The sequence below is a fragment of the Perissodus microlepis genome, chromosome 14, assembly GCF_051167445.1.
Source record: "Perissodus microlepis isolate ML-2025 ecotype Zambia chromosome 14, ASM5116744v1, whole genome shotgun sequence".
Classification (NCBI taxonomy): Eukaryota; Metazoa; Chordata; class Actinopteri; order Cichliformes; family Cichlidae; genus Perissodus; species Perissodus microlepis.
In genome coordinates, this window is record NC_140474.1 from 22,639,703 (window position 1) to 22,664,380 (window position 24,678).

General features: G+C 39.1%; 2 protein-coding genes across 2 annotated transcripts; both read right to left on the reverse strand.

The window, feature by feature from the left end:
* Positions 1–23,840, reverse strand: LOC146373946 (beta-galactosidase-1-like protein 2). The gene is made up of 19 exons (XM_084951029.1): positions 23,402–23,840; positions 20,792–20,977; positions 20,581–20,649; positions 20,148–20,243; positions 18,176–18,284; positions 17,530–17,622; positions 17,301–17,382; positions 15,516–15,580; positions 15,204–15,288; positions 12,650–12,793; positions 11,753–11,833; positions 10,080–10,186; positions 6,325–6,471; positions 6,021–6,092; positions 5,593–5,671; positions 5,348–5,435; positions 2,763–2,877; positions 1,957–2,073; positions 1–510 (listed from the first exon to the last, which is right to left on the reverse strand). Exons 1-19 carry the CDS (start codon positions 23,500–23,502, stop codon positions 424–426), a joined length of 1,923 nt encoding a protein of 640 aa, XP_084807155.1. The 5' UTR covers positions 23,503–23,840; the 3' UTR covers positions 1–423.
* On the reverse strand, positions 6,451–10,073 carry LOC146373947 (uncharacterized). Its single transcript, XM_084951030.1, has 3 exons — positions 8,240–10,073; positions 7,877–8,159; positions 6,451–7,762 (listed from the first exon to the last, which is right to left on the reverse strand). The coding sequence occupies exons 1-3, from the start codon at positions 8,494–8,496 to the stop codon at positions 7,103–7,105; spliced, it is 1,200 nt and encodes a 399-aa protein (XP_084807156.1). The 5' UTR covers positions 8,497–10,073; the 3' UTR covers positions 6,451–7,102.
* Positions 23,841–24,678: the final 838 nt, after the last annotated feature.

A 24,678-nucleotide genomic window follows, 5' to 3' on the forward strand; every position in this document is an offset into this window, starting at 1 on the left:
TTCAAAGGTTTCCTCGGCCTTGGTTAGTGGCAGAGAGGTCAAACAACTCTTTATTCACACATTGTTTTTATACAGTCTGGATGCAAGCAATAAATTAAGCCTTTCAGAGGAAGAACATTTATTATAATCAAGTTCACTCTCCTTCTGTTTCTTGATCTCCAATTACGTTTCAGGGTTTAAGGTTAACGCTGTTAAGAAAATAAATTAAAAACAAAGCTGCAAACACACAGTAATGAGAAACTGCTGTGAGGAAGTTGGTTACACAGCTGCATTGCTGATGTCGTGCTCACTGACGTGTCCGTCTTGAGTGTTTTTGAGTTGCAGCAAGCCGTCAGTGCAGCTTACAGCGGTCGTGTCCTCCCACGCTATCCTCCCATCCTCCTCCCTCTTCCTCTCTTAATCCACCCTTCCCTCTTGTTCTCCTCACTGGACATCAATAGTCATGCCGTAGTCTGGGCTGCTGGCGAACTGGATCTTACCATCTGTTTCCTGCTCTTCAAACACTATGACCTATGACAAGTCAAAAACATTGTATACCGGCTTATTTGAGGTCATGAAAGTACAGTAAGTGTGGGTGTTTAAGAACTAATGTCAACATATGCACACTAAGAGAGGAGAAAATAGGGAGAAACAGCAGAAATAAAGTTGCAGAGTTGAACAAAACGGATGACTGAAAACTGTAGCGTATGACCGCCAATATGTTTTGTCATATTAGTGGAGCTCATATAAAATAGCATGTGCATATTATATTATATTATATTATATTATAAATAGTGGAGAAAAATCTAAAAAATGTTGTAGAGAAGGGAAAAAATCTGCATAGAACTAAATAAATACACAGATAGTTTTGTACGCACACATTCACTGGCCACTATGTTATGGACGACTTGCTAGTATCAGGTTGGACCCCCTTTGCCTTCAAAACGGCCTGAATTATTCATGGCACAGATTCAACATAGTGATGAAAACATTCCTGATTGATGTTGGTCCATGCTGACATGATAGGATGATGTGCTGCAGATTTGTCAGCTAAATCTTCATGATGTCAATGAACACATCCCAAAGATGCTCTACTGGACTAGGATCTGGTTACTGTGGAGCCCAGTTGAGAACAATAAACTCATTGTCACATTAAAGAAACCAGTCTGAGATTACCTGAGTTTTTTGAGATGGTGTGTTATCCTGTTGGAAGCAGGCACCAAAGGATGGGTACACTGTGGTAATAATAGGATGGCAACAATACTCAGGTAGGGCTGTGGCATTTAAACAATGCTCACTGTAAAAATATCCCCCACACCATGACGCCACCACCACCAGCAAGTTGATACCACCACTGATACAAGACAGTGAGTCTTAAAGTTCTGACACTGCCATGAATGCTATGGCAGAAACCAGGACTTGGCAGACCAGAAAACATTTTTCTAATCTTCTTCTATTGTTCAAGTTTGTTGCATCTGTACAAACTGTAGCCCTAGTTTCTTGCTCTCAGCTAACAAGAGTGGGAGCCAGTGTGGTCATTTGGTGCTTTAACCTATCAGCTTCAATAAATGATGAACTGTCCTTTCAGAGATGCTCTTCTGCACGCCTCGATTGTTATGAGTGGTTATTCGAGTTTAGCGATTCTCCTCTGATGTCCTGTGATGTCCTGCATCAGCAAAGAAAACCACTGCTCACTGTATAATTGATCTTCTTTTCAGACCATTTGCTGTAAACCCTACAGATGTTTGTGTGGGAAGATCACAGTATCAGCAGTTTCTGATAAAAATTCAGATCAGCCCGTCTGGCACCAACAACCATGAAGTCACTTAAATCACCTTTTTCCCTCATTCTGACTCAGTTTGAACTGCACCAGTTCGTCCTCACTATGTCTCTTGACTCTAGCTAAAGTGTGTAAAACAGACTTTAAACAGATTTTCTAAACGGTAAGCACATGTGTTTCTGGAGAAGACGCAGTACCTGGTTGTCACCCCTGTGAAGCCAGGGTCCTGGGACATAGAGAGTTTGCTGAGGACCAGTGGACCAGTAACGTCCCAGATTCTTGCCATTGATGAACACAACACCTTTGCTCCAACCCTGTGAACACAACCAGTTACCGTTTACAGTGCGTAACGATATTAAAATATTAAAAAAAAAAAAACATGTTCCCGACTACCAACAGTAGGTGGACTTACTCATGCCTTACTGAACATCCTTTTCTCCTAAAAACCTCTTTAGAAATTGTCCAATCTCACTAGCAGAGCGAAAGAATAATATCATTGTGTAAATTTGCCCACTGAATTATAAACGAGTCAGCATTCAATCAAGCCATTTATCTGAGCATGTTTTACAGATGTGTATTAACTATGAAATAAAGACTAATTCATTAAATCAACATTCATGACAGTAATTAGAAAACCAAAAGTCAAAGTCGATTATCACTCCCCAAAATGAAATTGAGTGAAAAGCTGATCTCCTAACAGATGTCTGCTCTAAACTGAATTTCTAGCTTGATGTCAGAATTCGTAATAGATTAGAGGAGAGATCCCCCTGATAACGTGGTGACGACAGCTTTAGATTGTTTATGTGAGACTTCTGTGTTTCTGTCATCTAGAAGAATCAAAACTCGAAATTCATGCAAAATAAACATCTCAAGAAAAAATACTTTTAAATTTGAATTTGTGTCAAAAAAACAAACACCACTCAAATCTGTGTAGTTAGTGAGGATATCATTTCTAATGATGTTTTCCCTTTTTTACAATGGTGAAATCAACTGAATCACTCACAGGGAGTTTGATGAAGGTGTCTTGAGGTGAGCCGTTCACATAGAGTCTGCTGTGGAAAAACCCTGGGAAGGAGGGCTGATGGCGCATGGACATCCAGTGACCTGCACTCTCCAGTCTGTGAAGAATGAATAAAAAGTACAAATGTGAGTTATGTGATATAAATCTGACTAAAAAAAAAAAAAATCACTTTTAGCAGGCCTGTTTGTCCGCCAGCAGCATATCACGTCCTTCATACAACATTTATTTTGCTAGCAGTGGAATATGCAGATGTATTTACACACTTCAGTTTTTTAACAAGTAAGTGAATTCAAAAGGTTACAGTGATATAAGACCAAAATTCCTTCTCCGGGTAGGAATCTGCAGCTTTCATTGGTACAGTGCTTCAGGACTTGACATTTTCAGCGCAGTGCTGAGGTAAGAAATTTTATTTTGAAGCTATACAGCGAGAAATACACTATATTTGCAATTAAAATGTTACTAGGAAAAAATAAAGACCTCTAACAGGCTGACAGAGTAACCCTGGTGTTCATTAGCAATGTGAAAAACTAAATAAATAAATTGCAGTGTGGGGTACAAATGTGGAGTACAAATATGGCAATATGAGAGGGGATTCTAATAATGCAATCATGAGGGAAAAGCATTTGGTCCATACAGAGTGCCACCTCCTGCAAAATGGCCTTTTAATGTTTGACTGTAGTGTTGTGCTTCCATGTATAGAAACCACCAGACCCGATGACCATAATGGCATTGATGGCACATTCAAGGTGCCCATCGTGTAGGTAGGTCATAGCATCAAAAAACTGTAAGCTGAACTCTCTGAAAATAACACAGATCAGTTTCCACTGCAGAGCTGTGTTCAGTTCTTGCATTTGTGTGGACTGCCCTTGAAGGTAAAAGCCTCAAAGAACGTTTCCAGAAAAACAGCAAACATACTGCAGTATTCAATGCCTGCTCTGTTTATCCATGCTAGTCCATTTCTACCCTCAGTGCCTCTTTGTCTTTGCAGTAATTTTGATGTTTTGGAGCTCTTGTAAGACCTAGGATGAAAAGGAAGGACACTCAGGACACAGGTATGAACGGGATAAATTATCACCCAGCTCAGTTTATTCTTTAACAGAACATATTTATGCTCATTCAGCAGGTCTGCTAATTTATCCAGATAAAGCTTATGCTTATGGAAGAAGCCTGGAGAACTATTCTTGAAGAGTACTTAAAGAATCTATAGAAAAACTTGTCTAAGAGAGTTCAGCCTGTGTCAAAGAATAAAGGTAGTCATACCAAATATTGACTTTTAAGCTTGTTACAACTGTACAAACTTCTAACAAAATATAAAGAAATCAGGGTTGGTGCAAGACTTTTACATAGTACTGTATGTTTTTAATGACATTTTGTTGTGTGTTCAACACTTATCTATGACATGGTTGTCCTTGGGCATGGAATTGGCATTTTATATATTGACTTGCCCTTAGAGCCACTAAGTGCTACTAACTCATTGGACCACCACATATTGGGTTAAAGTATAAAAAAGTACAGTTGATGTTTAAAGAGAGAGCAGAGTGAGGTGGGAACATTTTTGTGACTGACCCTCTTGGTTATGCATTTCTGGCAGTTCTTTTCTCGGTGTGCAAAATATAGGGAGGGAAATATTGAAATCAAGTGTGCAAATATATTTACTAACATTTCCTAAACACAATTTACTGCAAAGCGTGGCGATACTTAACTCCAAAAAAAGAATGTCTTATTCTTTGGTCCTGAAATGGTGCCAATTATTGCTGCACTCAGGAGCCACCTCAGAGGTGTAAGGGTCCGTGCTAGAAGAGAGAGACGCTTCTCCACTCGTGCCAATTTATTTGGAACATCGGACAAAGATGTGATTAAAAACATATCATTTACAAAGTTTGCTCAATGAACTCAGAGATGACCTGGAACCTCCAACCTGAAGGAGTCACAAGATACCAGTGACAACCAAACTTCCAGTTTTTGCCAGCAGATTCTTTTAAACATATTGCGAGTGCTATCTCACAAACTGCAACTGGTTCCAACAGGAAAGTACGGCAGAACGGCGAGAACAGAGGGATGACAATGTTGACTTTGAACCCTACAATTTAACCGTAGAATTTTGAACTTATCATTTCAGGACCATGGAAAGTGCAAGTAGTTTTCACAGTGCTCAGTGTGCCATTAAGTCTGCAAACCTGTTGTTTTTACTAAACAAATCCATCTCTTAAACCCATCCCTTCAGTTATTGGCAGATTTAACATGTCTTATTGAAATCAAGTGACTGTGTTTAGAAAACAGCACAACTTTTGTACATCACTTGTAAAACTAACCCCGCCTGTCAGCGTTATTTGGGGATTATGCTCACACTTTATTTTTGCCCCATTTAGTAAATCTGGCCCTTAATGCTTTTAACTGAAGATGTTTTTGATGGTTTTTTTGTTTTGCATTCTGGCATCATCTTCCCAATATCAGGATGGTGATAAGCAGGATTATTACTAAATGGATTGGATAAGAAAAGGCAAGTTTAAAGACGGGGAAACACAAACGTTGGTGGGGAAACTGAATAATAACTGACACATACAAACCTGTTTACAAAGGCAGGCTTCATATCCAGACTGTGAATATTGAAGTCTCGGAGGGTGTGCTCGTTTAGCAGAATATCGCCAACAAGACCTGAAAGGTGAGTCAAAGCTGCTTCAGTTTCTTTATGGATCTTAAAACAATGTTAATGAGTTTCTCTATGGGTCTCAAATAAAAGGAAAAGATTTCAAGGCAAGACTCGTCTGATTGGAATGTCTGCAAAGCCATCTGTTTGTTAAACTGCTTGCACCTTTGCGCTGTTCATCCAGGGTTTTTCCATAATTCACTCTTCCACAGTTCTCCACCAGTAAGCCCAGAGTTCTTTTTCCCTTCAGTGGGAAAATACATAAAACATTAAGGGGCATTAATAGAAGAACAGCAGCATTAGCACACAAAAAAATCCATTCAGTTGTTTTGATTTTAGCAACTCATCAAGGCTGATGTGTGTCTACTGTTTTCTGTAAGGCTCAAGGTGACTTTCTCATTTGTTAGGATAAACAGTTGTTTGAAAATTTGCTGTTGGCTTAATACTGGGACCCAGCTGCCAAAAAAACACCCGGCAGCATCCCCTGAAGCTTTCAGATGCTGCATTCTGTTAAATATTTACAACTTTATTCTTTTCAAACAGCCAACTGTGTCAAATTTTCACAGAGAAGGACAGACAGACTCAAAAGTTACCTTCCCATCAGGTACAGCAAGTTCTTGCACCGTATAGTCCAAAACACCTACAAAATGTTTATCCACAAAAACCTGGGAAAAAGAAGGAAAGTTGAACATAGATGTATTTGTCTTTCACTGCATTCAATCTTTCCTGAGAACTGCCCACTAATACCAGACCAAATGGTCGCAGCCTTGACTTGTAATCCACAAGTACGCTGATCATGGGTGTGATTTCTAACAAGGAAATCGCAGCTTTCTAGGTCCAAACGTTGTCACAAAGACTGTGGATGGACTGTGTGTGTGTCTGTCTTCCTGTCCTTACCAGAGCTCTGTCTCTGACATTGTTCTGCGACTTGAGAGCTCCGCCACTGGTGATTGTGGTCTCATAGAGCGTGTAGCCATATGACTGACCATTGTTATTGTTCACGGGGAGATTCTCCATGTTCACCGGCCTCTCTGACTTGAAAGGCTACAAGATATGCATAAGACAGGTATTTTAACACACAGCATAAATACATATATATAGTTTGTGTGTGAAATTCTGATTTTTAAAAATATGAATGAATAAAATACAACATAACCTCTCTCAATACAGATTTGATAAGTCTTCCAGTTGCAATATGACCTGATGTTAGTGTTTACCATTACAGTTTTTTACAGCCGCTAGGACACATTTCTCAATACTTAGGTCACTTTTGCAAAACTCTTCACACAATTCTCCTAACTGACCTCCAGCTTGGCAAAGCAGTTCATTTCACATTCAAAATGCACTACAACTACCAAAACACTTTATTCAGGTCTCAAATAAACTCATTCTTCCAGAACACTAGCAAAGGTCGACAGCCGACAAACACACTTTGTCACCCACAAAACAATGACCTAAAAAAACACTAACAACATGTAGCATTACACAGTGTTTTCTTGTGTAAAACAAGGACACATCTCTGTTTATAGTTTCAATATATGTTACTGGAATGAATCAGACATCATGCAGAATTCGTTAATATTTGTTTATGTAGTTTTATTTTTTTGCACTAAGTAATCCCAAAATACAAGAATTTGTATACACACCATCCACTGATACACATACAATAGTAATGCTAATCTACTCGGTCTTCTCCATTTGGCCACAGGTTCTCATCCACATCACATCTTATGTCATCTAGGGCAATACACCTAGGAAAGAATCTTCTGGCATGCCTGATCCATCCCTGGCAATCTTCTGCTGATATCTCCAGGCATCCAGCATTCATTGCATCCAGGAGGGACATTTGATCATGTGGATGATGGTCGTAAACCTTCCACCGCCATGAGGAAAAGAATTCCTCTATGGGGTTGAGGAATGGAGAGTAAGGTGGGAGGAAAAGAGACTCCATTCTGGGATGGGCTGCAAACCACTCGGTGACTGCACGGGAGTGATGAAATGCCACATTGTCCCATACAATTATAAATGTTGGCTGATTCCTTCTCTCTGCATCCCTTTCCTCACCTAGCACAACCCTTCCATAGAGATCATGCAGGAACGCAAGGAGCCGTTCAGTGTTGTATGGCCCAATTAGTGGTCTGTGTAACAGCAGTCCATCAGTGGATATTGCTGCGCACATTGTGATGTTGGCACCCCTCTGGCCTGGGACATTCACTGTGGCTCTCTTCCCAATCACATTCCTCCCTCGTCGCCGTGCTTTGGCCAAGTTGAAACCTGCCTCGTCCACAAAGATGAAAATGTGGTGCGTTTGCCTGCCTTCAATCTCCATGACTCTCTAACATAAATCTACAAGGCAACATAAGCTGTTACAGTAGTAAATTTGTAAAAATTGTCTTTGTGTGTGTTTGGTTTTGTTCAAAAACAGATCTGTATTTTATTGTGATCTTACCTGGACATACTGGTTCCTGAGTTGCTTGACATGTTCAGAGTTCCTCTCAAAAGGCACAGTGTACAACTGTTTCATCCTGACCTGATGTTCTTTCAGGACTCGAGAAATTGTTGTTATGCTTACACTGTAAATATTTGCGAAAGTAACGTTGTCTGCCAAGACTCTGTGTCTAATTTCAGTGAGTTTAATCCCATTGTTTCTGATGACCATATCAACAATGACAGTTTCCTGCACATCAGTGAACATCCGTCCTCTCCCTCCTGTGTGAGGTAACCGTTGAGTCCTAAGCAGAAATGCAACAACAATTAAAAAAAGCTTATTTACTTCTGAAATGTGCAAATGCCCTTGCAGAATACAAGTTACCTGTTGGTTTGTCGGAAAACTCTAACAATAGATGCCACTGTAGAGCGTTGCAGATTTGGCTGCACTCTCTGACCAGCCTCTCTCATTGAGTGACCATGATTTACTACATGATCAATTACAGTAGCTCTGATCTCATCTGAGACTACAGCTCTTGATCTTCCTCTTATTCTTCTTCCACCACGCATACGTATTCCTCGCCCCCTCCCAGCCACTCTTCTTCCTCTTTCAGCCACTTCTCCATTTCTGGCTGGGTCCATGTTTACATCACAAAACAAACCTATTCAGCAGTTGTCTCCTTTTGTAATGAAATTGAAGGAGTAACACCAGTGTAGATGTTCATCTACAATGAGAATCAGCTGTGGCTGGTTAAACTGCATTTTTAGATTTAAAATATGTTTCACTAAAATATTGCTGTTGAATTTTGCTGTCTTATTCAGTTTTGCATTATGTTATTGTTTTGACCATAAGTTTAACAGTTTTGAAAACAGCATGTAAGTACATGCAAAATGTCCTGTACGTACAAAAATTTTTGGCAGTTGTTGTGTCTGAGTGAGAAAATAATTCATGAAATTTGAGAGATGTAGTCATTGAATGCATTTTGTGCCAAAACAATGATAACTGATCCTCAGTTTAGCCCACATAGACTTCTGTTGTGCTCACTGTGTGAGGAGTTTTGCAAAAGTGACCTAAGTATTGAGAAATGTGTCCTAGCGTCTGTAAAAAACTGTAACATTGGCGCTTTCCTATCTGCTGCTCTTTTATTCGGCAACAATCTCCTACCCTTGGGAGGCGCATTATCTACCTTTCACGAGACAATAACCACTCCCTGCTATGACACGATTAACCACATACCTCCAAATGCACAGATACAATATCAAGCTCAGACAACCCACTCAGCAGCTCTGGAGCGGCTGGAGAGAAAACATGCTTTTTAAACAAGGGTGTGCGGCTGGACAGGGGCAAAGTAATTGCAGTCTCACAGGAAAGCAAATTATTGCGATGGGGAGTGAATAATTAATGTTGTAAGCAACTGCCAGACCTGCTACATCTGCTCTGAATATAAATGCCATTGAAGAACAAGGCGTAAATGGCTAAATTAGACTGGTAGACATGAAAATAAGCAGAAATGACAACACCACCCTAAAAGGTTGGTTGGTGTTTAACCTTAATTGTTTTCTTCTTCCTCCTCTTTAGCAAAGGGACATTTGTTTTTTTGTGTGTGTGTCGCATTCGGGCTTTTATTTCCACAACAATCTCTACAGTCATAAAGCTGCACACGGCTGATTTCTGCTGCTCCCCGAGCAGGCCGCCGGTGTTAGGAGAAAATGTCTTGCTCCGAGCGCTGTTGTTCATTTTCTCGTTCAGACTTCTCACAATAGCAATTCACCAGTGTGTAGAATCATTTAAAATTAGCCGGGACACGTGCCTTGTGTGATAATGCTTTGTTTTTGGATCATTTAAAAAATAAGACACAAAAAAAATGCTCAACTAAAGATGCATATAAACAAACCCCAAAGAGCACAGATGATTAATTGACAGTGTTGCTGCAAACTACAGCTAGAGTTCCTTATCATTTATCTTTTTATTATTATCATTATTATTACTATTATCATTAGGAGTTAGAAAAGCTAGAAAAGTGGCTACAAAAGTTAACAAAGGTAACAACCAAAGGCTAACAGTAAATTGTCTGTGAGCTTGGTTGAATTTCTTATGCATTCTCTCTGTAAACAACCTTGCAGCTTTGCTACACCGTGCAGATGAGCGTTGCTTCATGAGACGCTGTTATTGTTTATTAATGCGTTCCCCATATTTTGGCACTCGCACTGCGGCTGTAGCTTACCTTGTCAGTGAAGCGCAGACTGTCCCACAGAGAGATGTGCTGCTGGATGACAGCGGGCTGGTATGCTCTCCGCTCATGAACAGGGGGCAGTTCAGGGAGAGGCTGAGCTGTGAAAACAAGGTGGGAAAAATAAGCATAGCCTGCAGTTTGGCTCTCTGTCCTTATCCTCTATTCACCACAAGGAGCTTTATTCTTTAGGGAGCTTTTGTAATTATAAAAGGAGTTTGCCTGCCTGTCAGAATTATCTGGACATGTTCTATACAGACGGGCGACGAATGAAATTCAAGTCTCTCTTAAGAAATTAACAAATATGTGGATCCTCTCACTGTAGTGGTCAAGGGTTCAGCTTCTTCCTTTAGTTTGTCAGCTATTAAGAACAATTTTGAATACTGCTGCAAATAAAAAGAAGATCTGTTACATCTGGCATGTGAATGATACACTGAAATAGAGAAAAAGTTGCTGGACATCCTCCTAGATTATTAAACCACGACCTCGTACAAGACTTTCATTCTCCAGCCTTTAGATGCTGTCCCTGAAAAACTGTTTGAGCCTCCTTGGATGAGCCACAAAAAGTCCTCAGCAGCATCCAGTTTGCATTCCAGTTTACAGTCTCTTTACAACGATTAGCAGTGGTTGCCCATGCCCTCTAACAGCTTTTAAAGGTGTTAAAGCACACAGAGACACCAGGAGTCCCTCTGGAAGAAGTTTCACATGGCCAAGTGGTAACAGCTGGAATAGCCAACACCTTTCCTCTAAATATCTCTCTCACTGCCTCAGTGGTGGATCAAATCTAACATAAGATGACTAAGAACACATACAGACACTAACTACAGACTTAAGGCCTGCCTTAAATTCAATAATTTAAGTGATTTAATGTACCGTTCTGTAAGTGTGTTCTGTTGTTTATAGCAGCGAAATAATACGAAATGCCCAAAGAATATAAAATCAAAGGCTTGTTTTAAGAGCCATGAACCTTGACAGAGTTCGGGCAGTTAAAGGTAAATCTAAAAAAAAAAACACTCCAGGAAAAAGACACAGCTCTGACACAACGTACATAATGACAACCAAACAATAAAAACATATCAAGTTGATCTAATTAAGGAATTAGGTCATGTGTTCGCAGCTGCCGAGAAGAACACAGAGCAGTTTCAGACTCTCATATCCGGGCCATTGCTCATGCTCAGCAGACTACAAACCATAAGGATGAATCACGCACAGGCAGCCTTTCAAACTATCTTCAATCACCACGGTGTTGAGCAAATTATTAGCTTGTTGTGCTGGATTCAATCCCAGATTGCCGAAAGCTAGCCATAGCCACAGAACACTTGAGACTCCTGCACCCGACCGCAAAACCCTTGTTTTACAAAGAGGGAAAACTGCCTAACCAATAAACGTGACAGAAGGCCGAGGATGTAACTTTGAAGATGAGCAGTAATTGAGGGTCATTGACTTGGACACATTTCTGCCACACATGCACAAACCCTCAGACACACACACAAAAACATATCTGTAATCCATGCTTGTAATCATATGCAAAGTGATCCTGCTTTAGCCAACAGAGAACAGGTTCTACAAGGAGAATTTACTAAAGAGGGCGATGGAAGAAAAAGGAGGGGAAGAAGGAGCGATAGAAGATCTGGGAGCCCGTCTCGCCAGCAACGCACAACACTCACTGTGGTAGTGGCTGAATAAATTCCTCAGAAGATGGTACTTGTTGGTGTAATCCCCAGCCTCGGATAATGGAGCATCGTAATCTGAAAGATAATGCGCTATCAGAACATAGGCTCGGGAGGCAGAGAGAGAGGCAGAGATGCCTCTTACTGTGGCAGATGCTTTCACTGTGCGCCCCTATCAAACATCTCGAGGCAGCAGCGGGCCGAGACATACTGCACTTTATCTTGACAGAAAATGGAGGCTTTGTGAGGCAAAAAAGGTAAAAAGGCATTGGGAGAAATAAACACAAGTATGAGGGGCTGCTGAAGGTCAGAGGTGGCCTTGCCTACTGTGGAGCTTGTTTATTTTTAGAATTCTCCTCCTTTCTGAAGAACAAGGTCATTACAATGTTAAGTACCCTAGAGGAGGATATAAAACCCACTGTACCATCTTTAATTTACATTCCCGTGCATTTATTAGGTAATGAATTCATCTGTGTGCTCTGCATATTTATAAGTTTCAGGTCAGACGCTGCTGAGTAGAGAAGGCACCATCTACAGACGTCTCAAATATCCTTATCATATTTTTTTATCTACCAAACAACCTCCCATTTGTTTCAATGTAACAAGCCGACAGAATGAGACTATGTTTCAAATGAGTTATTATCTACATGACGCATGCAAATTTTAGCCTATTGTTGTGCAAAATCTGTGGGCTTTGATAAGTGTCACTAATTACGAATATGTGCCTGTGTTGAATCCTTGCAGCAGGGGCAAGTTAAAGCCTGACCAGTCAGCCATGTATAACTTCATTTTCCTTCCAGCTCTAGCAGAGAGGTTTGTTTATTCAAATGTCAGGAAATACTGGCCAGTGTGCTTTAGAAGCTCATGAAAGACAAACTGATTCGTTCCACATACCGTAGCTTGTTACCATGGGTTTAGGTGCCGGTAGTCCAACAGCAAAGGCCCCACTCATGAAGCCAAAATTTGTCCCCCCGTGGAACATGTAAAGGTTGATGGACATGTCCAGCTTAAGGATTTCGGTCACCACAGGTATCATTTCTGTCGAGAAAACCAAAATAAGGTTTTATTTAGCTGAAAGTCTCCCATATGACCAATGAGTGAATCAGGGAATAACAAACAGGACTTGAAGTCACAAAAGGGGGAAAACAAATCCACACAGACTCGAATTTAATGAGCTAGAGCGGCTGTTTTAATACCCCTATTGCCCTCAGTGTCACTTTAACTGAAACATAAACCACAAATCCTATTACAGGAAACTATAATTTATTACGGGGCAATGCTCACACCCAAAAAATGGCCTATTTTCTTGCACAAATAAGCTTAATATATTTTGTAATGAATGTGGCTAAGAAGGTAATTAAGAATTTAAATTGAATTTTAGTAGTGTAAATGGACTGAGTTTAATGATTCTAATCAAGAGGCGTTAGCCTTTTTGAATAACAATCGGGCTAGGCGAGCAGTAGAGCTGGACTCGGCTGGTTTCATGGTGGCAGAACTCACTGTGACCAACTGCTGGGTGTGCTGCAGTCTGCAGAGCACTGAACTGTCAAGGACATGAATCCCCCTTTGAATATTTCAGTGTTCATTTCATTGCTGTGACAGTTTCTGCGTGGTGAGGGTTTTTCTTTCTCCCCATTTTCCTTTTCAGAGCATTTTTTTTTGTTAAGATGCGGATGGCTGCTAGGAATGACAAGAGTAAAAAGGAGGCTTGAGGCACTGCAATCTTTTCAAGAAATAAGATGCTTCCAAGAGCACTCAGGATGATGATGCCAGAGTGTCCACCCCACAGACTGCCATTAATCTCAACAATTGTGAAATAGGTACTATCATTTACGTCATGACTGTGCATTAGACTATAAATAACACACACACAACAGCATATGGAACATGTTATACTGCTGATATGTGGGGTACAATGTAGAGTTAAAGAGAGAATTCTTAGATTAAAAGACATGAAGATTTGCTGTTTTATACAACCCTGTTAAACATACATACACATATATACATATACACACATATATACATGTATACACATATATATTTGTGTACATTTGTGTATATATATATATATATCAGCAAATAGCTAATATATCAGTCAGGCCTGGGTAAAATATAAATAATAATACAATGTAATGATTTTTTAACCAATTTAAACCATTATTTAATTTAAAACAGTACAAAGATAAGATATGAAATGATGAAAATAAGAAACTGCATTGCTTTATGAAACTGTACTGCACAAACTTGTTTATCCCAAAATGCATAGGAAAACTCCATTAGTATTTACTTTTTCTGCCACTATATACTTTTGCTCCATTGCAATTTAATCTATTTCTATTTTTTTAATTCAAGTGCAACAATAAACCATTGTAATATGTACAAGTTACATTTAAATTAAATAAGTGAATTGCCATTTCTATACTTTTCCTGTGTTTGCTATAATTTCACATAAAAGTGTCCGAGATTGCAAATATAAAAAAGATTCCACAGGAACTTTGTCATTTTTGGCAAGGTCTCATTTGAAAAGAGATTTTAATCGCAAAGATAAAGATAAAATCAAAATTAAATAAATAAGTAAATGTCCTTCGCTCTTAAGCAGGCAGATATTGCATGAAACATGCATCACGTTATTTCTCATACAAAATACAAACCAGTACAGCAACACTATGGGAAACCCATGATGATGTCTTCCCACCAACAGAAATATAGTGCACAACACTTGATCTGTATCAGTGTTTTTGTATCCGTTTATCTTTTGTGAGGCTGCAGGAAATACAGATGGGAACTCCTCCACCTCAGTTCAATAAAAATCAGTGAAGCATATCTTTGAACAATTCTGCAATTAAGAGCATGGTACACAGCCTCTGGTCTGTGATACTTGGCTTACAATCAACCAAGCATTAAAGCTATATAAATCTCTAACAAAGCCATCAAACAAGTAAGAAATGACCATATGCTAAGCTGTATACCCCAGCTGCACTGTGTGGGCTCAGCGCCTTCTTTGAAGAAACATGGCGTTAGACACTGTCTTACACTCAGCCTGAAGAAAGGCTCACACAGCTCCCATGGCAGTGAGTTTGTCCTTACACAGTCTTTCCTCTGGCATAGACACTGTTTTATGCTCAGCTAAAAGGTTTGTCTTAAACCTCTCTTACCCTACGGCACTGTGACTCTGTCTTACTCTCAAGACAGCCTGTTTTACTTTCAGTGATTTTGTAGTAGCTTGCAGCACCAAACCTGTCTTGCTCTTGCCTCAAATTATCCACCACTATTGACCGTCTGTAAAAAAAAAAAAAAAAAAAAAAAAAAAAGTTTCACCCACAACAAAGAATCCATCTGCAGTAACCCTAACTTACGCTCATTCGAACCCCGTACGCTCATCATGGATCCTGAATCTCTCTTAAAGAAAACATGTTTTTTACATTTGTAAAAATAAAGCACGTCTTACCTTCAGCAGTGTAAACATGATGGAGCCCGCCCCAGAGATCAAACCAGCCAGACCAGTACTCCATCACCATTTTAGGCTTCTGAGGCTAGTAAAGAAAACATGTTTTAGTGTAACTACTCAACAAGTAAAGCAACTGATAGTTTGAACCTTTCAAATCCCTTTAATAGAAAACCGTTTCAGTTTGTTTTACCAGGATTGTCTAATTCTTGCAGAGAGCAATGCTAACTAGTGTGGTGATGAGTCTGATTATATCAGAAAACTTCAAAATCTATCAACATGAATTTAATTAATTTTGTGGCAAGAAAGACTTACTTGTATTTGTTCCAGATACTTGATTTCATCTGGGTCCAGTTTTTGAAAATTGATGGTTTCCAGAGCTGCAAACAAAAAAAAAGACACATATTATGTTAAATAAGGCACAATGTTAAACCACTCTTCAGAGAGGTATTAGTCATTCAACCATGAATTGGTAGTATCTGAATGAAACTAAATTATCCTTTAGTTGGTAAAGACAGGAAAGGCAGGAAATTGTTCTGATAAAAGACTCTGTGAACATACAATACTGCGCAAAAGTCTTGAGCTTAGCACTTAGCACTAATTGGAATCACTCAAGCATAAAAAAGGCACCTAACTCAAGGGAGATGTGTATACATGTAACAGAATACTTAGCAAAGAGAACATTTTAAATTGTATCTTTAGGCAATTTGTTACCAGCAGCCTGTTGTAGAAACACATAATTTGTTCCAATTTATTTAGCTGAATCTATGAAAACTGCTAAAGATAACAGTCTGAAAGGCATAAAACAGTATTTCTGTTCTTTGGGAATCACACTGTTAGAGCAAACAGCCAAGAATTTGTCATATCTCAGCAAACAGTTTTGAGGAAACTGGACAAATGAATTATCTGCAGCTGTAGATAATCTTAAATCGAGTGTAGCTCCAGCGGTAGAGCACGTCATCCATTAATTAGAAGGTTAGTGGTTCGATCCCTGGCTGCTCCAGTTTGCATGCCAAAGTATTCCTGGATAGAAAGTTAGACAGAAAGCACTTGGGTGTAGCGGGGGAAATAAGCATTTGTATGAATAGGTAAAAGAGGCGCGTTGCATAAAGTTCCCTGAGTGCTTGAGTAGAGTAGAAAACTGCTATAGAAGAACCTGTCCATTTAGCAGATTAACAGTATCTTTTAGAAAGTCGTCTCACTTCAAAGCTCATAAGCTGCGAGATGCAGCTGACCTCTCAGGGGATCAATCTACTGTTCACCAAAACGTGATCAGAAATGGTCTCAGTGAAAGGGTGACTGTCAAGAAACCATTTGCAAGGAAGAGAAACAGGGAGAAAAGGCTGAGCTCTGCCATATTACACGACAACAATTACCCTATCAGTCATGGACAAACCTCCCAAAAGCCGCAAGCTCAACATTATTGAAGCAGTGTGAGATCATCTTGACAGAGAACAGAACAAAAGGCAGCCAACATTCAAAGAAGAGCTTTGAATGTCCTTCAAGAAATCTGGAGAATTATTCCTGAAGACTACTTCAAAAAAGCTTGTCTACGGGAGTCTATGAGTGTCTGTGTTGAAAAAAGAAGGTGGCCACAAACTGAAACTCTGTGTTAGCCTTTATTTTGTATTTCCACTAATGCTTGCACATAGTTTAATAAACTGTTTTTCCCATTTTCCTAACAAAATAGAAAGAAATGAGAGGTAGCTTGAGACTTTTGCACAGTACTTTTTGAAAAATTATTAGAAATACATTTAAATATTTTAAGTGATGGTGGATGCTGCTTTCTAATTATATGAATACTACACATCGGAATATATCAGTAATACCAAGTATCAATCAAAATGCTTTAGCACTGCAGTAAAAACTAACAGTACATAATGGTTACTAATTAATGTGAATTCAAAACCATTTCTGGTATAACACTAAGATTTGGTTCTGCATTGTAGTTGTGCAACACTGGCCTGCACTTATTTCAGACGTTTTTGTCATTGTGCATAAAAATGAGACACGCCAGCCAACATATTGTAGAATGTGTGTGTGATTGATTGGCCATTTGTGCATACAGCAGCTTGTTTGTCTGCCAGCCAATGACAATACCTCCTTTCACTCCTCCAAGCTTCAGCCCGTCCTTGTTGTCTGAGGTCAGCAGCAGCTCTGTGATACCCCTTGACAATAGCGCCTGTAAAGATCGGAGGGTGGGGGTATTATAGAGGAAACTAAACAAAACCGAAATTTTATATATATATATATATATATATATATATATATATATATATAGTAAGTGCAAACCTATTTATTGATAGTTCTTTATTAACTACCTCCTTACCTCCTTGATAAAGGGCATGTAATTTTCATCTGTAGCATAGGAGCCATATTCATTCTCCACTTGAACTGCTATAATCGGGCCACCCTTGGAGTACTGTGCAGCAATTAGCCATATATTAGGACATACAGTATGACTTGACACAAGTTCTTTCTCATTCCTATCCTCAGCATAGTTAAAATGGAAAAAAAAATATTGAGATATGAAAGCTTTAGTGTTCAGTGATGCACGGAGCTGATAAAAAAATAAGGCTGTGAACACAAGATAAGCAACTCAAGTGTGTCTGGTAACCACTGTAAGCCTTGCTAAAACTGTTTACCACGTTCTTAATGGCAGCCGGGCCCTGCACGGCATTTCAGGGCGTTGTAATGAAAATATTGATGTAGCGATTGAGGTTATAAAAGTGTTATTATCTTACAATTGTTGTATCACATTGGAGCCATGATTGCTTTTTAAACTGTGTGCTTACTGAATTTAAAAGAAAATCTATTAAATTTGTATGTGACATCTGTTTGTTATTTCTCTTACACCATAGTACTTTGGTGTAAGTCATTTTTCTCAGCCCCCCTCGCAACTGGAACATTAATAAGCATGTTTCACTTACAAAGGTCAGGACCTCTACATTTTCAGTAAACTCATAGAAAACTACCTGATGTGGGACGACTTTCTTTATGACCTCATCAAAAAAGGAGTTGGCTGCATCGGTGAATCCAGAGTAGGTTGTTCTCAGTTTCATCTGGGGATCCCTTAGCAGCCAGCTGAAAAGAAATCACAGCACAAAGTGTTGTGATGCGATTTCACTTTACGATTTTAAAGACAGCTGCACCAAGCTGACCTAAGAATGGCTACCGTCAAGCAGACGAAGTCATGCTTTAGTGCATTTCTCTTTCCCTCTCGCTCAGATTTGACAATTATCAAATAATTACCTCAACCTCACATTCCCAAAAGGAAAATACTGCTCTAAAAATACTACCTGATTCCTGCCAGCAATTATCTGATTATCTGTCTGAATCTATCGTGATTACAGAAGTAAATCAATTCATCTTTCAGGGAGATGTGCCTGTCAGATTTAATTATGGCTGTCTCCAATATATCTCTAAAAGTCTGCTGGTAGTCCTCAGTGACTTTCATTCGAGTAACAGCAGTGGCAAACTTACGTGGCGTACTGCATATTGCTGTTTATTCTTAATAAGCCTGACTCTATGTGAGGCCCTGTTGTATTGCAGGTGCAAACCTGTAAGGTGGGTCTTACAAACAAACAAAAAAAAATAAAAATAAAAAAAACTCCTTGCACACTTAAAGAAACTCACATGACTTAATAATGAGGCAGTTCTTATATTTACTAAACAAATTTTGCCCTCTGCAAAGGGACCACTTGATAATAGAAGTTATAAAGTACTGTGCAAGAGTTTGTTTTCTTTATATTTTGTTGGCTGCAGCATTTAATTTAAACATCTACAAACATAACAGGAAAGTCTTCAGGAGTAGTTCTTCATGCTTCTTGCAGGACATCCAAAACTCTTATTTAGATGTTCTAGATGTTGTTCTGTTCTCTGTTAAGATATTGAGGTCTGGGCAACAGGGAAGGCCAATCCATGACTGACAGCGACTATGTGTTTGTTCATCAAGTTATGCTTTTACTGGATCAACAGTGTGTTTGAGATCATTTTCGTGCTAACAAATGAAGCTGTAGGCAACCAGATACTGTCCAGATGGTGTTACACAGTGGATGAAAATCTGACAGTACTTTTCTCCGTGCATAATTTCATTCATTTGTGTCAAGATCTCCAACACTACTACAGGAAGAATGCAGTTTTACACCATGACAGAGCCTCCACTGTGTTTTGCAGATGACTGCTGACACTCACTGTTGTACCTCTCTCCCAGCCTCCTTCATACATATTGATAACATTTTAACCAAAAATGTCATACTTGCATTCATCAATCCATCAGACCTGTTTGCCGACTGATTTTCAGTCCAGTTCTTGAGTAATTTGGCTAGCCTCGGTTTTTTCTCTACATTTCCCTTCCTAAAGAATGGCTTCCTGTCAGCAACTGTTCCACTGAGACCATTTCTAATGAGGCTAATAGTTCTTTGAAATCACCTGTAAAACAACTCACAATGAAATACTATTCCATGCCTGTGAAAGTGCCTAAAAATACAATTTAAAATTGGTTCTTTGGTAAATTCTTTGTTATGAGTAAACACAACACTAGTCCATCAATTGAGCTTTGGGCATTTTTACACTTGAATCATTGAATTGAATCATTTAAACAAGCAGAAAAACTAAACAAAAAATATTCCTCTGAAAATGGTCAGGTACAAGAACTGCAGTGAAAATTAGTGAATGTCAATCTAAAATAAATTCTCAAAGCTCTTCTAAAAGTCTGGAGAACTATTGTTTAAGATCATTTTAAATAGGAAGTTTTAAGAGGAAGTCTGCTTCCTTGGAGGCAAAATATAAAGAAATGATTTTGCACAGCACTGTAATCAAGTTAAACTGCTTAGCAATCTACTAGCTGTTTTACACAACAGATTCCAGAGTAACTAATGCTTTAAGGCACTTACAAATTATGTATAAATATACAGTAACACTTGATTGCATATCTAAAATCTTTACCTGGGTAGTCCCCCTAAGTCCCACTCAGCACAGATGTAAGGCCCTGGTCGCAGAATCACCCAGAGGCCCAAGCTGGCTGCAAGACGTAGGTAGGCTCTAGGGAAGGGATGTAAAATGAGCTGTCAGTGGGAGCCATTTATTATGAATAAAAGTCAATAAAGTATTTAAATGAATAATATATTTTCTCACTGTAAAATATTTTTCTTAACCTTCATCGTGTACTTTGAAAACAAAAAACAGATTTAACAGGTCAATGACATTATAATTAATAACTCAATCACTGACAGACAAAGTTCACTAATTGTTTTAAAACATTTCTTATAACCTCAAATCACTCAAGGCTGGCAAACTCAAGTCTTTAGCAATATAACAGTGCCACCTGCTGGCGATCTTCTGAATTCCCTGAAAGCCTTCCCTTGCCTTCAGTCCTTACTCTAAATCTAGCTGATCCTCAAACTTGAAGACCCCCCGCTCTGGCTCGTGCAGGTTCCAAGGAACATATCTGAAAAAAGAAATTAAACTTTTTTTAAATGCATACGTGTGCATTATTATGTGCATTATTTCAGCCGCAAACTCCTTACAGAAGTATGGGCAATGAATTTTCCACCTATGTGTTCAGACAGTCTTGAGTTGTAGTAGCTTACGTAGTCAGAGTATTAAGGCCACAGGCCTTCATCTTCAGCAGCCGGTCCTCCCAGTAAGCTCTTGGGACACGGAAGTAATGAATGGAGCCTCCCAAGATGAGGAAAGGTTTTCTCTCCAGAGTGAACTGAGAAGAGTTGGCTCTCAGGCCCTCCACACGGTTCATTCTTCTTGTTTCAGGGTGGTTCCTAAGAGGCAAAACTTTGAAACTGTGAAAGAACTCGCTGAACAAGAAAAGGAAAACTGCTAGTATTTAAAACCTGTTGCAAGTTCGCAGAAATCTCCCTTACTGAAGCGCAGAGGTAATAGGTAGCTTGTATATCTTATCGTGGTGAGCATAAAAGGAAAGCCACACCTTTAGGGGTCAATGGTTAGTGTAAGCACTATATTGAAATACTGAGATTTTGTCTTTTGTCAGCTTTCAATAAAATGCTTATGGCTGATTATCTTGAGTTTGATTTTGAGTTCTGATCACTACCAGATTCACGAACCAGATCTCTCATGTTTTACTGCGTCACCCTAGTTTTTACACTATTTAAAACCTATATTAATTTAAAAATAGTACTATGTTTGGGTGGGGGGAGGGGAGGGTTGCATCAGTGTTACATCATCATAATTTATTTTAGTAAGTTAGTAAATGTCTGCAAACATTTAGTTTTTGCTTTAGTTTTGAAGGTCTTGGTTACTATATAACTTCAGCTGCTTCAGAGCTAATTTGTTATACTTTTAAATTCATTATATTGTTAATGTGTTTACTGAATATTTCACTGCAGAATCATGCTGCTGTAATACGGCCAAAATGTCATATACAAAATTATACAAAATTCCTCCATCTGAACAAAAGCAAAACAGAAATGATTTTACTTGGGCAACCCAAACGCGTTAGACGGGTAAGACAGCACCACTGGTCTCTTAGCCTCTTCCTGTCATCTGGTTGCAATGAACCTTGGTGTGATTCCTGACTGTGCATTAACATTTGATAAACTGATTAGCTGTTTTGTCAAGACATGCTTCGTTCAATCAGGTGAAGGCCTACCTCGCGCCACCTGACTTTGATTGTGTAATTTACCAGTTTATTACTTCTTGTCTCGATTATTGTAACTCTTTATATGTTGGCTCTAATCTTATTTCGTCATCTTCAAGTTGTTCAAAAATGCAATCAAAATGTAATGTGATGACATTACACCTGTACTGGTGTCCTTTACACTGGCGTGCAGTCGCTTTCAGGATCCAGTTTAAAATTTACTTGTTTTTAAGAGTCTCAGTGGTTTGATGCCTTTACTTAACATAACTTTTAAAACCCTACCAGAGCACTGAGGTCTAGATCCATCTGCTCTAGGACATTTCTAGATCCCGGCTTAAAAGCAGAGGCTATAGAAATAAACTTTGACTTGACAAAATGTGGCATTGTCCTCGTGGAGGCTTTCCCAAAAAAATATGTTGATTTGAATGGCAGATTATCACTTGGTTACCGGTGCCTTTGCAAGTGTGCAGGTTACCTATGGTTTGTGTAAGATTGTGAAAGCTGGTTTTTAAACTGGTTTCAAACAAGTTGGACAGTACCTCTTCTTTTTTTTTTATTGCAGAGGAAAGTGTCTATGTTATCTAAAAAGAATTCAAACAGTCAGCACATCTTTTCACCTCAGTCCATCTGAATTGAGCTCTGGCCCAGAGGACATCTTAAGGTTTCTGGAGGTTTTTTTGTTCATGTTTATCTTCCATTTGCACATGCAATGATAAACAGTGTTTCTCTGTTTCTGAGTTAAGTTTTTTATGCAGTGTTGCCTGAATGCCCAGAGATCACTTCCATTCAGCACTGGTTATCTGCATTTCCTCTTACATGTAGCTATTTCTCCTTATTGTGTTTAATCTTTTAGTGATGCTCAGATGATGAAATCCCCGCATGCTCGTATTGGAAATCTAGACGGACAAATGCTATTCTTCAGCTGTTAAACTATTTTCTCTCATAACCTTTCAGAGAGTGGTGAACTTAGCCTCTCTGTGATGTTCTTATCTTCACTTTTCATACCTACTATTTCTACTGGCCTGTTGCAAGGTTATCTAAGCAGCAGTTACATGCCTAATTTACATTTTACATAGCATCCCAACCTTACTGAAAAAAGCTGAATATATTTCAGCTGAATAACATCACACAAGTTTGACCTTATCCGATTGGCAGAAGAGGTCTTCTGCTGAAAAACGAAGATCTTTTTTTTTTTTTCACATACTACAGTCTAAGAATAATAATTTTAATGTAAATCTCCAGCGTTTTGTTTTGTTTTTTTAATTCTCCAGGACTAGGCTTGAGTATAAAATGTGTGTGGGAAAAGTGGGCCAGTGAAAGACAAGTAGCTGTTACGTAGACACGTAGAGTCTAACAGGTGAGCCAGATACGCGTTCACAGGTGCCCTGGTCAGTCGCTGTGTAGCTGAGCTGAATCTGCAGCTCACAATACGGACCAGTACCTCCAAGCACGAGGATGGATTCGTGGAGCTTAACAATCACAAACTGTAAACATTTCACGTATCAGTGGGCGAGATGTCTTAACGCACATAACTCTTAGCAAAAGTTAGTGGCCGGTAAAAACAGCGCTGTATCAGTGTTTGCCTTACCTTGTAAAGCGATACATAATTATTCCCGCGGCAGCGACGCAAAGTAGAAGAAAATATCGTTGCTTCAAGGATAGACGAAGACCAATCACTGAGCTTTCCATTGGTATCAACAATACATTAATGACAGCACGCTGAACCTTATTGTGTTAACGCCTTTTAAAAGCCATATTTCCACAGTTTAGTCTTCCGCGTCTCCTTCCAGCATGGAGCCTGACGAGTCTATCAACTAAGGATATTGCTAGCTTAACGCAGTTTCGTGAAACCTGTGAAGAATTGAATGATACCGCCAGCATTCGTACTTCCGGAATTAATTCTTAAAAAATAATGAATTCGCTATGGGTATTTTTTCTGATCGTGCTACAAAATAAAGCTTCTTATTCCCATGAGAAGCGAGCGTCCGAGTCCGAAAAGTCCAATGAAACGCAACTACTTCGGTAGATACTTAGGGACCGCCAAAAAGTTCACCTGCTCATTGAAAACGGAGAGCACTCTAAATTCTTTTAAATAATTTATTGAATGACAGATTTTTTTTAAATGGGATCTACAGACAGATCCTTGTCTTTTTAGTGGCTGACTTTGTCTTGCGTGTTATTTAAATGAATAAATAAATAAAAATCCATGTTATTGGCAGGAAAGCAATCAATCCAGAATGCTATTTAATGAGGTGTAATAAATATGTGTAAACCTGATAAAACAGGCAAATAAGGGGGAAAGGGAATGTTCCCGAATTTTTACATTTTTTTATTTATTGCTTTGTTTGGTGAAGATACATTTGAAGCTATAGAAATTACAACAGCAGCTAACTTTATTGATGTACCCCATGTACGAGATAATTTTCTGAATAAACACAATGCTATAAATTACTTTACATTAGAATAAGAAAACAAAACATAATTTTGCTTTTTAGGATATACATACCAGCAGTAAGCACAGCTGTTAGCGTTACAGTTTTTCAGGTGCCACTTTCAGGGCTGCTAAAGATCCAAGAGTCTTTCCAGCTGGTGTCTTGCAATGGCCTGGGTGCTCAGGGTCGAACAGCCACCTGTCACCCTTTGGTCTCTTTCACAGTTTGAAAGGCCTGACTCCACCTTGTGTGCACTGGGATGTGGCCTCACCATAGCTGCCCTTGCAGAAGCACACAAAACCACTTCTCCTGTCCATATGGTTAGAGAGGTACTTCCACTCTTTAAGAATGTGTGATGGTGCTGGCGGGTGTCATCAAATGCCTAGAAAATACTTCAGAATATGTCAATCAGCCATTAAACTCCTACTCCTAG

Bases quoted from the DNA above. Each gene is read 5' to 3' on its own strand.
- LOC146373946 (XM_084951029.1), bottom strand. From the start codon at position 23,502: ATGGAAAGCTCAGTGATTGGTCTTCGTCTATCCTTGAAGCAACGATAT. The intron at 17,383-17,529 runs GTAAGGAGGTAG...CGATCTTTACAG, and splicing joins ACATGCCCTTTATCAAGGAG to GCGCTATTGTCAAGGGGTAT. The intron at 6,093-6,324 runs GTAAGGACAGGA...TCTTTTTCCCAG, and splicing joins ATGTCAGAGACAGAGCTCTG to GTTTTTGTGGATAAACATTT.
- LOC146373947 (XM_084951030.1), bottom strand. From the start codon at position 8,496: ATGGACCCAGCCAGAAATGGAGAAGTGGCTGAAAGAGGAAGAAGAGTG. The intron at 8,160-8,239 runs GTAACTTGTATT...ATTTCTGCTTAG, and splicing joins GTTTTCCGACAAACCAACAG to GACTCAACGGTTACCTCACA. The intron at 7,763-7,876 runs GTAAGATCACAA...GATTTATGTTAG, and splicing joins TCAGGAACCAGTATGTCCAG to AGAGTCATGGAGATTGAAGG.